The sequence below is a fragment of the Neophocaena asiaeorientalis genome, unplaced genomic scaffold, assembly GCF_003031525.2.
Source record: "Neophocaena asiaeorientalis asiaeorientalis breed wild unplaced genomic scaffold, Neophocaena_asiaeorientalis_V1.1 scaffold249, whole genome shotgun sequence".
In the NCBI taxonomy this organism is placed as follows: domain Eukaryota; kingdom Metazoa; phylum Chordata; class Mammalia; order Artiodactyla; family Phocoenidae; genus Neophocaena; species Neophocaena asiaeorientalis.
This window is the reverse complement of record NW_020172625.1, coordinates 4,565,905-4,582,164: the sequence shown is the minus strand read 5'-3', so window position 1 is coordinate 4,582,164 and position 16,260 is coordinate 4,565,905. Positions and strand designations below refer to the sequence as shown.

Below are 16,260 nucleotides of genomic sequence, written 5' to 3'. Positions count from 1 at the left end.
ACGCCCCTCACCATAACAATTCCTAGGGAACTGGTTTTCAGCGAGGTCGTTGAAGACGTTGTCAGTGTGGGCCGTCTGGAGCCCCTCAGTGCTTCCCTGTCTTGGCTGCCGGGCACTGGCTGGAACTCCTGTGGAGAACAGCTGTTCCAGGAAGCACGGTCTACCCGAGCATCTGCAGGTGCTGAGCCCTGGAAGGCACTCAGCAGCGTTCAGCTAGTCGAGCTCGAGCTGCATGCCCCATTAGCCCAGCAGGCAACCCCCCCACCCCCCCGCCCCCGTGGCAGGCCAGGTTGATGGTGTAGTGGGTGGGAGCCCCGAGTAAACAGAGGCATCCTGGAATGGACAGTTAGTGCCTTCTCTTCCCTTTGTTTTCTCCTGTCTTCCCACCCTTCCGCTCCTCCTTCTGGCCTGTCCACCCTGCCTGACAAAAAACCAAACTGAATAATTGACACAAATGCTTTCCCTCTAGGGGGACTGTGGGGATCTGGCATGGGTAGGGGCAATCAGGTGGGCTTGGGTCCCTTTAAAACAGATACAAGAGCAACTCTAGATGTAAGCCTTTATACGACCACATGTTCAAATTCTGCTTGCCTACATATTTTCCAACAGAAAGCTTATCCCGTCAGATTCTTCCTTCAACTGCATTTGTTAGAATTATGAAAACCTGGCTTTTTTTTTCTTCCCCTAAATACACCCCCTTTCCCCAATTCATTGAGTTTTAGATTTAGTTTAGCTGTATTGGCTCTCTGTTCCAAATTTTGGCCTCTGACTGAAAGCTGAAACTTTCCCTCCCTTTCTAAATTTGATTACAGATGAGTATCTCTGCTTCTAATTATGGTCTTAAGTAGAAAGAAGGTACACTTTCTCATCTGCACAACCTATAGGGTTCTATAATTAACTGTGTTTAACTGGTGTTTCTATTTGAATATTTTTGTCCCTGCCCAAATGTTCAATGACAGACTACTGACATTTTGTAAAGTGTCCTGCTGTATAAATGTATGTGTGACTTGCAGAATTACACTTTTGCTGTGGAAGTTTTACATTCCAGTAAGGCCTCACCATAAGAATAACCCTCTTCCTTTATTCAAAAGAAGGTACAGCCTTTGGAGCTTAGAGCTGGGATTGTCTTGATTTCACCCATTTTTACGTTCGACTTTGGAAGAGTGATTCTTTCATCTAGAAAACAGACGTAGTAGTATCTGCCTCACAGGGTTGTTACAAGTAGTGAATAACATAACATACAGCAAGCTCCTAGCATAGTAAGCACTTATAAGTGCTAACCCTTCTTTATGCAGTGCTTTTCAAAGCACCTGGTGAATGCCATCACACACAGCTGGCCAGGTCTCTCCCAGAGAGGCTGATTCTAAAGGTCTAGGTGAGGCCCATGAATTTGCATTTCTAATAAGCTCCCAGGTGATGCTGAAGCTGCCCATCCACAGACCGGACTTTTAAATAGCACCGACTTAAAAGATCACCCAGCTTTTTCAAACACATTCTTCTTATTTTCATGTCATCAAAAAACTTGTGAGCAGTATGCTACTTGTGAAAGTCATTTACAAAGGAGTTTATAATGTAAAACAGGTATTTAGATAAAAGCCATCTACTATTAAAGAATGTATCTTCAAGACGATTAAGCACTTACATCACGTACCCACAAGAAGGAATGCATTTCGGGGCTGGTAATTTAGTAATAATGTGCATGTTGAAAGTTTTTTAGAAAACTCACCTTTTTAGGTATTCCAAACCTCTAGAACCAGTACCTTGCTCTCAACCTTTCTTAAAGAAGCAATTTAGATTAGGAGAGAGAGAAAAACTTAATAGTGTGTTTTAAGTACCGTTTCAGAAGCAAATTATTTAAAACTTACAAAAGCCGAACATCTAAAGAAAATCAGAAGCTCAGTTACAACTAAGCCAAATGAGTGCTTTAAGCATTCTATCAGCTTTATGTTAAATTGTGATGAAGCACTAAAAATATTAAAAATCAAAAAAGAGAACCAAAAGAAAACTTCCAAAATATTGGTTTAATGTCTAATTCTGAAGTGAACACAAATACTGTCTGGGTAGTCGTGGATGATTCTGAAATTAAGATCCATTTACAATTTGAGAAATAATTACATGATAACACATAGCTGTCAGTACTTACAAAATGTCTTGTTATTTAGTTGCCATAACATCAGAGAAGCATGTTGTAGCCTTGACACATTAGCTAGACTCTTTAAGTGAAAGGGGGAAGGAAAGCTTACAGTAATTATATGAGTTATTTCCTGAGTTAATTGCTCAAAAGGACGTACTACATTTAACGGCAGTCCTTCCTATCAATCTTCATCCAAAGTAATTGATTTGAAAACCGCTCACAGGGGTAGGGCTGTGGGCGCCGTTTTAATAACTGGATACATGATTTGTGCCACTGCATGCATATATCATTTCATTGAGCACACGATTATGAAGTCAAGTTGACAGAACAGGGTTTCACTGCAATAGGAGATGTGGACACGGGCATGGAGTTAATGTACTCCAGCTTTCAGCACACTGGCCCTGCTTTATTGACATTTGATCCACACTAATAATGTTGGCATGTGTCTCTTTTCTTCACTGTTGGCACAGCACAGACGTTCAGACAGGGCACTGGACTTCTTAGTTGATAAACGAAGACCACACAATTAGAATCTCTTTAGCGCTGTCCAGTGATTTGACGCTTGGTTTGAGCAAGTATGTTCTTTGCAACACAAGTCTCGTCTACTACCTACATTACCTTTTGTTATATGCAGATGATGCAGGGTTTTTAAATAGTACAATATGAAAAATAACGAATAGTTTCAAGTACTGAATCAGAGTAAAAATAAAAGGGTGGGGATTAGAAAAGTCAATGCCCAGCTAGTTGAAACAACAGTAACAATCAGTGTCTATTTCTCTCCCCGTCAACTCTTTTAGCAAAATGCAGTGATCGTGTTTGGCTGCATTTTAATTCCTCTCCTCAACTTTTATGTCCACATGAAACTAATGAGCATTCCAGCTCTGCATAAAGTGAAGAGACCGGGCTGGGAACCACTCAGCCAGATAGACAAAGCCTGTTTACATTCGGGCTTTGAAACACTTATTTGAATGGTGATTATGGATAGTTCTTCTGGGTACCTAGTTTATATTTAATTTTCGTTCCAAATGTGATTTTAAAATGATCGATAGCAATGGAATGATTTTCAAAGGTGGAGAGGAAAGGGTGTAAGGGAAGAAACATAGGGTCTGCTAATCCAGCACTCAAATAAATAACTGACCCATGAGTAATTAAAAGTTGGCTGAGGTTGTGGAAACAAGACTGCCCCTCATGTGATGGCAGCCTCAAGTCTCCTTTGTAGTTTTTGGACATGAGGCCGTGAGCCAAATGTTCTGTCTAAACTGTTTGGGAATTGCTTTTAAGTTCGACACTCTTGGAAAGGTATTACGTGACAAGCTGTTGCTTCAGTGCCCTCAAATGGTACAATAGCCTCAACGAATGAGAACTGAAATTAGAACTGTTGGGCTAAGAAGTGGTTCTAGACCAATTTTCTGCCTCCATCCATTTCTGTGTCACAATATTCGCTTCAGTAACATCTCTCTGGCAGGAAGTGCCATTTGAAAAGGTTCCTCCTTCCCTACCTCTGTGTCTCGTTTTCACCCAACACACACTTTCTGGGTTTTACATGAAGGACCCAGTAGGTAAGTCAATTGTGTTTATAATGACCCAACAATTTCTTCCTGGCCAAGTCCAGTTTCAAGCCGCAAACTTGTGAAACAAGCCCTATTGTGGTAGTGCGTGGATTGTAAGATCTCCTGGGTGTATGTACCATCCATAATCTATCGAAGATCATTTTCAGTGGGAAGACATTCATGTAAGGAGCCACTGTTTCCATCCCCGTTATCATGAGGGAAAGCTGCCAGATCTAATATGGTCCTCGTTGAAATGCCGCACCCTTTGGTTCAGAAGTAACCTGTTACAGGTAGTATACAGATATTCTAAAAAAAGAAAAAGGCCTTCCTGTCCATATAAGGTTTGAAAATCACTGCCTCCCATTAACCCCATATGGAGATTAACAAAACATCTTTGAGTATTTCAAAGATCTGCCGTGTTCTCCAGTAAAGAGATCTGTTCAACTTTGACTCAGCCTTTTCTCAACTTTCTGACCATGGGACACTCTGAGAATGTTGCTAAATACTTTTTATTTTTCTTCTTTCAAGACCTCAGCAGTATGCAACAGGTGATTTTCCTGTTTATTGCTTTTCTCCAGGGAAAGCTGCCGAGTGTCAGCCATTTACCTAACACAGTCCCTAGTTACGTCCCCTATCCCTCCAGCTTTAGAATCCAGCTGGCATTTTAGAGGGAGCCTCAAACACATGGATAGAACACTTTAAAAAATCAGAATTGTAATGTGTTAAGTTATAATGAGATTAGACTGGTGATTTTTGTTTTTAGAAGGGTGCGTTTTCTCCCAATGGGAAGATGCACATGGAAGTTCAAATGATAACCACCAGTTTCCTTGGTGAACAGGAAAGTAAAGCAAGGAGAGGTGACTGTATGTCTTAAATAGCTGTCAACATCCACTTGTCATGACCTTTGTATTTGTCTGCACTGAAGGACAGATATGTCCCAGTAACTGGACACGGTTGCTGCTAAGACAATGCTAGAGATGCTTTTCCCTCTCTGTTTGCCCCAACAAAAATAATAGATGTATATAATTTTTTTTAAAGTACTTAAAATTTTTTTTTTCTCTTGCCCCATCTTTCATTTTCTACTTTCTGGGTCCCATCTCTATAGACATCTTTTGGATATTTCTTCAGATAGTCAAATCTACATCACATGCCTATGTAAATAATATGCCTGTTTCTTCATATGCTAGCCTTATACATATCTATTATACATATCTATTGACATATCTTGATTCTTGTTGAGGATTCTCTTTATTTTCCTTTATATTTTGTATCCCTCAGGATTACTTCACAGAAAACAGAAGTAATTCCAGTGATTTCAAGCAGGAAGAGATTTCATATAGGGAATTAGGAACTTAGAAAATTATTAGAAGGGCTGGAAGGGCAGAATTTAGGCTGCAGTTCCAGGCATGACTCCCTGAACTGGATAAGATGAATGGGCATGGTTTTTCATTGAGGAGTAATTTACATACAATTCACTTTTTAATGTGAATAATAAGTTTTGACAAATATATATAGTTGCATAACCATCCATTATTTTCAAGGTATAAAACAGTTCCTTCGTTCCCAAAACTTCCACCATGCCCCTGCCTCCTACCTCCTAGCCCCTGACAGCCACTAATCTGTTTCTGTTTAAGTAGTATTTTCTAGAATGTCATATAAATTGAATCAGATAGTGCATGATCTGTTGTGTCTGACTTTTTCCACTTAGCTTAATGCCTTCAAAATTCATTCATGTTGTTGCAGTTCAACAGTTTTTATTACTAGGTAGTGTTTCATTCTGTGAATATACCATAATTTGTTTACCCATTCACCAGTCGAGGGACATCTGAATTGCTAACAGTTTTTGATGATTATGAATAAAGCTGCTGTGAGCCTTCATGTGGAGTTCTTTGTGTGGACGTATGTCTTCACTTCTCTGGGGTAAATATCTGGCGGGGCTGGGGGGCGGGGTATTGTTTAGTCATATGGTAAGAATTGTCAAACTGTTGTTCAGAGCAGCTGCACCATTTTTGCGTTTCCGTCAGCAGTGTAAGAGAGCTTCAGTTGTTCCACATCTTCAACTCTTGGTACTACCAGGCTTGTGAGTAGAGTCTTAGCCTAGGTTCCCGGATACCCACATCATTATCCCTCCCAGATTTGTGACTGTACAGCCAGCCCCATGCCTGTTTCCCTCTGGTAGAACAATGATATGCATATATTTGGATCTACTAATCGGTGATGCCCAGGATGAAGACAACCTCCAGTGTTGAGCTGTACATGCTGATAGATACAGAGAGATCACTGATCATGGTCTTGACTTGACACTCACTAGATTCTAAATAACATACAAAAACAATGTTTTATGGTTCTCTCTCAGGCTTTTTGATCATTCCATGGAAGGATTTAAAAATTGGGAGTTCATGACCATTCATTGCTGGGGAGAACGAGCTGCTGGTGACTGGATCCTGGAAGTTTATGACACTCCCTCTCAGCTGAGGAACTTCAAGACTCCAGGTAGGAACTCCCTTTCTATAATTTGACTTATTGTACAGAAAAATGATGGAGTATATTCTGGCCAAGGAATGTGTTTCACGTTCATATATCAATTTTATCCTTTATCATATGATCCTGTGCTTTGAGTTGTCTTCCTGTACTCCAATTCTCAAGACCACCGTTAGAAAAGTAGTAATTTAAGGATACGAATTCAAGAATAAGTATTTAGACATAAGTACAAGATGAAACATGACAGCTATTCATTGATATTTCAGAATATACGGTCCATATCTCTAACCAGCTTCCCTTACTTTCTTTGTCAATAAACAAGCCGGCCTTGTCCACCTACAATGGGTAAATTGCATGGTCATAAGAGGAGACAAGTTCCCTTGACTATCTTTTTTCTGAGTTTACTTTAAATTTAATTTTCAGTGCAGACAAGACATTGAGCCTGGCCTATGCCAGCTAAACTGGTTACCACTAAAGAGAATGCATGATAGGATTCTGCCCTTTGTGAGCCCAGGAGCTAACTAAGTAAAGAGAAAACTTTCCTGATACGTAAAACATGGAAATGAATGGTGTTAATAGAGTTCTTTTCAGGTGGTCTGACTCTGTTGCCGCACATGGCCTACTTCCCTCTTCTTGCTAACGTATGAAGCTTGTTTGTGACATAAAATAAGGAAAAGTACAAATGCAGCATGGGATGGGAGATTGAACAGTATTTTTGCAGCAGCCTGTGTTGCCTGTGATGGAGCCCTAAGTAGTACTTGGCTCAGTAACAAGTGATCTGTTTGATAACTACCCCAGCCTCCCACCCAGCTGTGGACCCATCTTCCATCGTCTAATAAGTTTATGCTTTTCAATGCTCTGTCCAGTCCATCTGCAGAAGAACCAGGCTTGAGGGCAGTTTTAGAACTGACATCTAATTCTAAGTCCTCTCCTCATCACAGAATAATTTAACCCAACATTCTGTAATTAATTGTAAGGGTAGGGTTCATTCGGATACTGTGGGTTGCATCGGGCAAAAGAAGCAAACAGCAGAACGCAGGCGTGAACCGTACATTTGCCGCTCTTTTGCCCACCAGTCAGGGAAAGTTACTCATTCTGAGAGATCCATTTTCTGCACACAGTTTAGCCATCTCTTTTCCCTTATTCCGTGATGTGGTTCATCTGTGTTGCCACAGTGGTCCCATATTCAGGGAAATCAAAACCAGCATGGTGGCAAGGTCCCAATGAATCAGGATAAACGTTTTGTGAAAGAGTATCTGAGTCCAGCTCACTTCCAGCATGCCCCATGGATGTAATGGTTGTCAAGGTTTTATTCAGAAATCAGATATTTGTCAATAAGGCAGAGTTGATAGAAAACATTCAAATAAACTAGACCCTGGTTTCTAGACAACCTTCACTTGTTCCTAATCTAGTTAGTTCCCAGGACCTTCCTCTCTCCTTCCCTCTTCTTTTCAGGCCAGGCTTACTGCTCATGCTATGGAGATGTGCTGTGTCATGGCGCTCAGGGGCAATGGCAGGCATGGTGACTGGACTGGGCTGCCCTGACCAAAGGGCAGCTCCCAGGAGATCCATCAGCACGTGTCACTACAGGGCTGTTATATCTCAAGAGATCCCAGAGAAATAAACACTGTCCAAACGTGGCAGTTGTGTACCAACAGGGGTGCAGCCTAGGGTACAGACATAAGGGGTGTATTATCTATTGATAATTTAAGACAGTTATAAAAGTGACTCTTTATTATCACCATTCTAAAGAATGTCAGTGATAAAATGCTCCTCCCCACAAGCATAGACTGCCCCTAGGGGCATACTAATGGTAGACCTGGGGTTGGTGTGCAAGCATGAGAGGCTAACATAAATCTCTCTGCCCTCAAGGAGTTCAGAGTCTATCCAGAGTTTACTGTGATTATCTGTGTTAAAAGCTCTCTGCAGTATTCCAGATCATGTAGAGTTGTCCATTTCATATCACTGGCTTCTCCTTATACTGTTTAAATGTTTGCGTTTAACCCCAGTCACCTCCAGTCATCTTAGAGATGTTCTTTTGTGTCAGAAGAGAGATACCCTAATGCTATACAGCCTGGGGTCAGGAGGCTTTAATAGAAACACATGGTCTCCGGGTATCCTTTCTTCAACCAACCTTTCAGTTCGGAATTAGACACAACTTTGAAAAGGGACTTTTACTTTTCTCTGTGTGTTTGTGTGTTTCTATCATTGTTCCTATGGTGTACAGTCCTCTAATTAAATGAGGGGTTTCTTTAGTAAGCTACTCGAAATTCAGTTGGAGACATAGAATCTTCTAGCCCAATTAAATGGTAGAATCATTCCCAAGTAGGGAGGTTCCTGGCTCTAAACTGAGTTTATATTTGTATCTTATTTCTTCCCATTTGCTTATTATTAAAACACATACTAAGGATTTTTGGAGGCATTTTTGTTGTTGTTTTGGTTTCACTGCATATTAAATCTATCTTGGGTTTTCTGTCTTGGGCAGATTGCATCTAAGTGTTAGCGAGTAGAATGGATTTTTTCTCATGCTGCATTTACACTGCTATTTTTCACAAGATGTTGCAGTATCTATTGCGAAGGCTGCTACAGAATTTAGCAAATGGAAACGCGATAGGGGAGGGAAAAAGTGACGGCCCAAACATGGCAGCGTTTGATGTGAACTGTGGCAGAGATCCTAAGGAAATAAAATTACATAATAAGTGAAAAATAAAGAGAGAGACCGCCCAGTGGGCTTATGATGTACTTCAGAAACGGCACCAAGGGAAATAATCAGTTATGAGTCAACACTCTTTAAACATTTACAAGGGTAAACTTTTAGATAAAATCATCTTAAGTTAAATGGACCAGGTTTTAGAGTAACTGACATAAGTGTCCTTGTATTATGTGTTCCATTTGTGAACTTGAGAGATGCCATATGGAAAATAGGTTCTCTTTTGCGTTGCTACCTAACGGCGGTCAGATCGGTCATTAATCTCAGGTAGTCATTCATTTCTTGACACTACTTGAAATTTTGACACTGAACAGCACCCTAATTATGAATAGGATAGCCATTAACAAGTGAGTCCAAAGAAAACCTGGCAGAGGTCAAACCAAATATAAGCCAGTGTGCTGGCCCAGTGCAGATGTCAGAAAACAATGAATGTGGCCCAGAATATGTTCACGTTTAAACTTCAAGTTCCTAAACTCCTAGAAACGGCAAGGAAGGCAGAATTATATAATAGTTTAAGAATGCAAGATTTGGATACATAATTTTTTTTAATTGAAGGATAATTGAAATATTAGTTTCAGGTGTACAACTGTATGTTTTGATGTTTGTATATATTGTGAAACGATCACCACAGTGAGTCTAGTTAACATCCATCACTTCACATAGTTACAAAATTTCTTCTCTTGTGATGAGGATTTTTAAGATACACTGTTTTAACAACTTTGAAATATACAGTACACTACTATTAACTATACTCACCGTGCTGTACATTACATCCTCAGGACTTATGTGTTTTTTAACTGGAACCTTGTATCTTTTGACCCCCTTCACCTATTTCACCCACCCCTACCTACCCCCTGCCTTTGGCAACCACCAGTCTGTTCTGTGTATCTACGATTTCTGTCTTTTACTTTTTTAAGACTTCACATGTAAGTGAGATCATACAGTATTTGTCTTTTTCTTTCTGACTTCAACTTAGGAAGGTCCATCCATGTTTTCACACAAGGCAAGATTCCCTTTTTGTGGCCCAGTAATATTGTGTGTGTACACATGTATATACACATATATTTTCTTTACCCATTCATCCGTCAGTCGACATTTGGGTTGCTTCCTTGTTTTGGCTATTGTAAATAATGCTGCAGTGAACATGTGGGTACGTGTAACTTTAAGAGTTAGTGTTTTGCTTTTGTTTTTCAGATAGGTACCCAGAAGTGGAATTGCTGGATCATATGGTAGTTCTATTTTTAATTTTTTGAGGAACCTCCGTACTGTTTTCCATAGTGGCTGCACCAATTTACATTCCCACCAACAGTGCACAAGGGTTCCCTTTTCTCCACATCCTCACCAATATTTGTTTTTTTGATAATAGTCATTCTAACAGGTGTAAGGTAATAGCTCATTGTGGTTTTGATTTGCATTTCTCTGATGATTGGTGATGCTGAGTGCCTTTTCATGTTGGCCATCTGTATGTATTCATTTGAAAAATATTTATTTAGATCCTCTGCCCATGTTTTAATCAGATTATTTTTCTGCTATTGAGTTGTATGAGATCTTTACATATTTTGGATATTAACCCCTTACCAGATATATGATTTGCAAATAGTTTCCATAGGTTACCTTTTCATTCAGTTGATGGTTTCCTTGGCTGTGCAGAAGCTCTATAGTTTGATGTAGTCCCACTTATTTATTTTTGCATTTGTTCCCTTTGCTTTTGTTGTCAAATACAAAAAATCATTCCCAAGAGCAGTGTCAAGGAGTTTACCACCTAGGTTTTCTTCTAGAGGTTTTACGGTTTCGGGTCTTACGTTCAAATCTTTAAGCCATTGTGAGTTAGTTTTTTGTGTATGGTGGATAGTGGTCCAGTTTTTCTAACACCATTTATTGAAGACTGCCTTTTCCCCATTGTATATTCTTGGCTCCTTTGTCATAAATCAGTTGACCCTATATGTGTGGGTTTATTTCTGGGTTTGCTATTCTGTTTCATTCATTTATGTGTCTGTTTTTATGTCAATACCATACCGTTTCGATTATTATAGCTTTGTAGTATAGTTTGAAATCATAGCACGTGGTACCTCCAGATTTGTTCTTCTTCCTCAAGATTGCTTTGGCTATTTGGGGTGTTTCATGGGTCCATAAAAATTTTAGGTTTGTTTGTTCTATTTCTGTGAAAAATGCCTTTGGAATTTTCCTAGGGATTACATTGAATCTGTAGATTGCTTTGGGTAGTATGGACATCTTTACAATATTCTTCTAATTTATAAGCATGGAATATCTTTCCATTTATTTGTGTCTTCAGTTTATTTCATCAATTTCTTATAGTTTCAGTGTACAGATCTCTCACTTTCTTGGTTAAATTTATTCCTAGGTGTTTTATTCTTTTGATGCAGTTGTAAATAGGATTGCTTTCTTAATTTCTCTGATAGTTCATCGTTAGTGTAAAGAAATGCAACAGATTTTTGTATACTGATTTTGTATCTTGAAACTTTTCTGAATTTGTTGCTTAGTTCTAAGTTTTTTGGTGGAGTCTATATATAATAGTAACAGTTTTACCTCTTCCTTTCCAACTTGGTTGCCTTTTCTTTTTCCTGCCTACATCCTTGTTCCTGATTTATTATGTTGATATATGTTCCCTCTATAACCACTTTGTTGAGAGTCTTTATCATAAATGGATGTTGTCAATGCTTTTTTGCATCTATTGAGATAATTATATGAGTTTTATCCTTCATTTTGTTACTCAAATCATATTGATTTACATATGTTGAAACATCCTTTCATCCCTGGAATAAATCCCATTTGATCATGATGTATGATCCTTTTAATGTATTGTTGTATTTAGTTTGTTAACATTTTGTCGAGGATTTTTGCATCTATGTTTATCAGGGATTTTCTTTTCTTGTGGAAACCTTGTCTGGTTTTGGTATCAGGATAATACTGGCCTCATAAAATGAGTTTGGAAGTATTCCTTCCTATTCTAATTTTTGGAAGAGCTTGAGAAGGATTGGTATTAATTCTTCTTTAACTGTTTGGTAGAATTCACCAGTGAAGGTGTCTAATCCTGGACATTCCTTTGTTGGGAAGTTTTTTTTTTTTTTTGTACGCGGGCCTCTCACTGCTGTGGCCTCTCCCGCCGCGGAGCACAGGCTCCGGACGCGCAGGCCCGGCGGCCATGGCTCACGGGCCCAGCCGCTCCACGGCATGTGGGATCCTCCCGGACCGGGGCACGAACCTGCGTCCCCCGCATCAGCAGGCGGACTCCCAACCACTGCGCCACCAGGGAAGCCCTGTTGGGAAGTTTTTGATTATTGATCCTTACAGTAATTGGTCTGTTCAAATCTTCAATTTCTTCATGATTCAGTCTTGGTAGAGTGTATGCTTCTAGGAATTTATCCATTTCTTATAGGTCCTCCAATTTGTTGGGTATAATTGCTGATAGTAGCCTTTTATGATCCTTTGTAATTCTATGGTATCAGTTAAAATGTCTCCTCTTTCATTTCTGATTTTGAGTCTTCTCTCTCTTCTTCTTGGTGAGGCTACCTAAAGGTTTGTCAATTTTGTTCAGAGTCCTAGGGGACCCATGAGCCTAAGCCACACTGGCCACCAGAGCCAGCAACCTAGAGGTGTCCCCTAGGTGCCAGCTGAGAGTACAGGCTCCTTTCTTGTTCGTACCAGCAAGCTGGAGCAGGCCAAGGGAGAACCAGATGGCTCCAGTGAGCCTCCATGTTTGGACAGTATTCAGTAGGCCCTTTTCTATATGTTAAATTAGATGCCTGACCCTCGGCCAGTGCTTTAAGATAAGCAGATAAGCCTTTTTCATGGAAAGTCTGGGTGCTTTTCAGTCGACTGCCTCTGCACAGCACCCTGGAGTGAGAGTCCACGCATGTGAGCTCTTTAAGAACTGCTCTGTTCACTACGGTCTTACAGGTCTTGCGGACCCAAGGCCCTTTGGGTTTCAAAGCTACATGGTTTGGGGGCTCATCTCTCAGGTGCAGGTCTTAAAAGTTTTGGTACCCAATGTGGTGCTCAAACCTTTCACTCCTCGGGGAGAAGCTGGGGGTTTTTGAGTCCCCTCTCGATTGTGGGTTGTAGCACTGGGGGTGGGGTTTACGGTAAGATGCATCTAAGCCTCTCCTACCCATTCTGATCTGGGGTTTTCTTGTTTGCCTGATGCATAGGAGCCACTCAGTTAGTTTGGGGGTTTTTTTCCGGAGGAAATTGTTCCATATGTGGCTACAGATTCAGCAAGTTTATGGAAAGCAGTGAATTCAGGCTCTTCCTATATTACCATCTTAAATCAGAACCCCCAAATAGATTTTGATATCAGTCTGTCCTCTTACTGCCCTTGGGAAAGTTACCAACCTCTGTGCCTCAGTTTCCTCATCTATATATTGGGAATACAAGTACCTATTTCCCAGTTGTTGAGACCACTGAATGGAATAAAACTTACTTAGCGTATAGTAAGCACTTATAGAAAATAAGCATCAATTTGATGGTGATTATAGTTGCTGATAGATGAATTAGCAGACACCTGAAATTTATCCCTCTCTGGGCTGTGACAGAGCCCAACCCTAACCTTGCCTGGATTCTCTGTATTAGGCCAAGGTGAGGAGGAGATCTAAGGTGGGGGGAGGGGTATCCTACCTTCCTGCCAGCATATTTCCACGTTTTTAATGGTTTTGTCTTAATAACTTTTATTTAAGATTCATATTAAAAAAGAACCAAATTAAGCTTAATGGCCAGCAGACAGTTGTTTTCCGTTTGTTTACTTTTTGCATTAAAGACTTTAGTTTTATACAGCTAAGAAATAAATGTATAAATAAGGACTAAACTAAAGCAAATGTTCCTTGAAAGCCTACATCCAAAGGAGGTAAAACACTTCCCTCACATCTCCAAGCACCCTTGACCAGAAAATGCTCTATGACAGCACTGCCTAGTAGAACATTCTGCCAGTGGTAGAAATGTTTCCTGTATCTGTGCTGTTCATCGTAGCGGCCACTAGCCACATATGGCTACTGAGTACTTGAAATGTGGTCTAACTGAGGAACTGAAGTTTTAAATTTTAGTTAATTTAAACGGAAACATCCAAATGGATCTCGTGCCTATCATTGGCCAGCACGTGTCTACAGGATAATGTAGTGATGTATTCTTAACATTTCAGGTGGAACAAAGTAGTTGTTTTCATCTTTTTTTGATAAACAAGTCTGCCAACAGTTTTTTTTAATTTATGTAAGACCTTTATACCTAGAAAAAGGCGGCCTTCTGTAAAATCCTGGGATTCTCTTAAATATCCATAATTTGAAACTCAGCCCTTGATCCAGAAATCTGAGATGTGTTTCTCACACACACACACAAAATGCTGATTCAATTAAGGTGTATCCTACGTTTGGTGCTCAGTAAATACGTGGTATGTGAATTATTTAACTAGTTAACTCTGCAAGCGTTGGAAAATGCGTTTCTAGCCCTGTATCTGATGCAGTGAATCATATGAATCTGTTTCCCGCAATTCTCCTACTCTTGCTTTTTCCTCAGTGAGAAGGAAATAAAGAAATTATAAAGCTGAAGAGGGAACGTTTGGTCATGATATGCTTTCATTATTTCCCAAGGTAAATTGAAAGAATGGTCTTTGGTCCTCTATGGCACCTCCGTGCAGCCATACTCACCCACCAATGAGTTTCCTAAAGTGGAACGTGTCCGGTATAGCCGCGTTGAAGACCCCACTGATGACTATGGGACAGAGGATTATGCAGGTGAGCTGGCTTCCAATGGGGAGGCAGGCTAAGGAAAGAAAGCTCATGCATCATTCCCCCAAAGAGATAAACCTCTACTCATATTCTGAGATATTTTATTCCATCTTCCTTTCTATCCCTTAAATATTGGTATGTGTACATTCAAGTATTCAAATAGTCATGTTTTTTTCTTCAAAGCTAAAATCACACTGTATAGAGAACATTCATATTCTTTTTTTTCCATTAAAGGTATCATTAAGAGCATATTTCCCTGTTGTCAAGTATCCTTAGAACACATAGGCAGCATAATAGTCCATCCTGTTGTAATATATTTAATCCATAACCTGGGATGTGTAGTTTGCTTAGAGTTTTATACTATTTTAAATAAGGTTTCAATGAATACCATTATCAGTTTTTGACTATATCTTTGACTGTGTCTTTAAAATAGAGTTCTAAGAATTACTGCATCAAAGGGAATCATCAGTTTTAGGGCTTGGATATGATTTGTCATGTCGCTTTCCAGACAAGATATACCAGTCTGCACTGTGACCACTGTGTGAGTGTTTACTACACTCATTCCTGCCAGCATTGAGTGGAAAGAAAAAAGTAAAAAAGAAAGAAAAGAACATGTTTAAATTTTTATAGCTTTCATTGCTAGTAAATCTAAACATTTTTTCCTTTGTGTTCTCTGAATGAAATATGTCTTTTACTCACTTTTCTATTCAAAGTGGCAGCAATTTTCTTATTTATAAAAACTCTTTGTATGTTATTGACTCTCTCATTGTCTCATATTCGCTGAAAACATTTTCTCTGTTATCACTTGCTTCCGAAACGTACCTTTTTGTTTTGTGTTGTTCTGAGAGAAAAAGAAAATTGGAGAGCAGAGTTTATTGTTTCAGATAACATTTGTAATTTCTTTTTTACAGAATGTTTCTTCTTTAAAATCTGCTAAATAGTCACATGGATTTTTTTTTGTAATCTTTGATTTTTAATATATATTGTGAAGTGAAGTTCTGTCTTTATTTTCCAAACAGACTAACATCAATAACTGAGTTGCCATCCTTTCTTTTATTAGTTTAGGATGTTTCCTTTATAACAGTATGGTAAGTTCTTATACCAGGTCTCTTCTGGTACCATCTTTTCCGATTTACCAATCTAATAATTCTTGATCCAGTAGCACCCACACTGTATTTTAATATCTGTTGAACGTCTACTTCTTGTTCTCATAGCAATTCTTAAATCCCCCTTTAAAAATCTCATTGAAATTTAGTTTGAATTTACATGCAATCTCATGGGAAGAACTCTTTTTACAATATACAGTCTTTCCATCCAAAACATAGACCGTATCCCATTTTACTGAAATCTTTTAATTTTATGTAGTGTTATTCTTGTTAGTGTTATTTCTAAGTATTTTAGGTCTTGTTGCTACTGTAGTGGAAAATATTCCATATTTTCTAACTATTATATGCTGGTATCAGGGATATCTGTGGGCTATTGTGTGTTTATCTTACATCTGGCCATTACTTTATTAATTTGTATGTTTTAGAGTTGATTTTCTGGAGCAGTTAGGTACTGTAGCCATATCATCTGCAAAGCCATATCATCTGCAAATTATTTTTTCTCTTTCCCAGTGTATTTCTGATTCCTGTCTTGTTGCATTGGCTA

General features: G+C 39.3%; 1 protein-coding gene across 2 annotated transcripts in view; it reads left to right on the top strand.

Moving 5' to 3' along the window:
• Positions 1–16,260, top strand: part of PCSK5 (proprotein convertase subtilisin/kexin type 5) — a 442,496-nt gene that overhangs the window by 267,944 nt on the left and 158,292 nt on the right. For both annotated transcript variants that reach the window (XM_024738976.1, XM_024738975.1), the window contains exons 13-14: positions 6,041–6,177; positions 14,473–14,616. In XM_024738976.1, coding sequence (XP_024594744.1) covers positions 6,041–6,177; positions 14,473–14,616 — 281 coding nt within the window. The remainder of the gene's footprint in view (positions 1–6,040; positions 6,178–14,472; positions 14,617–16,260) is intronic.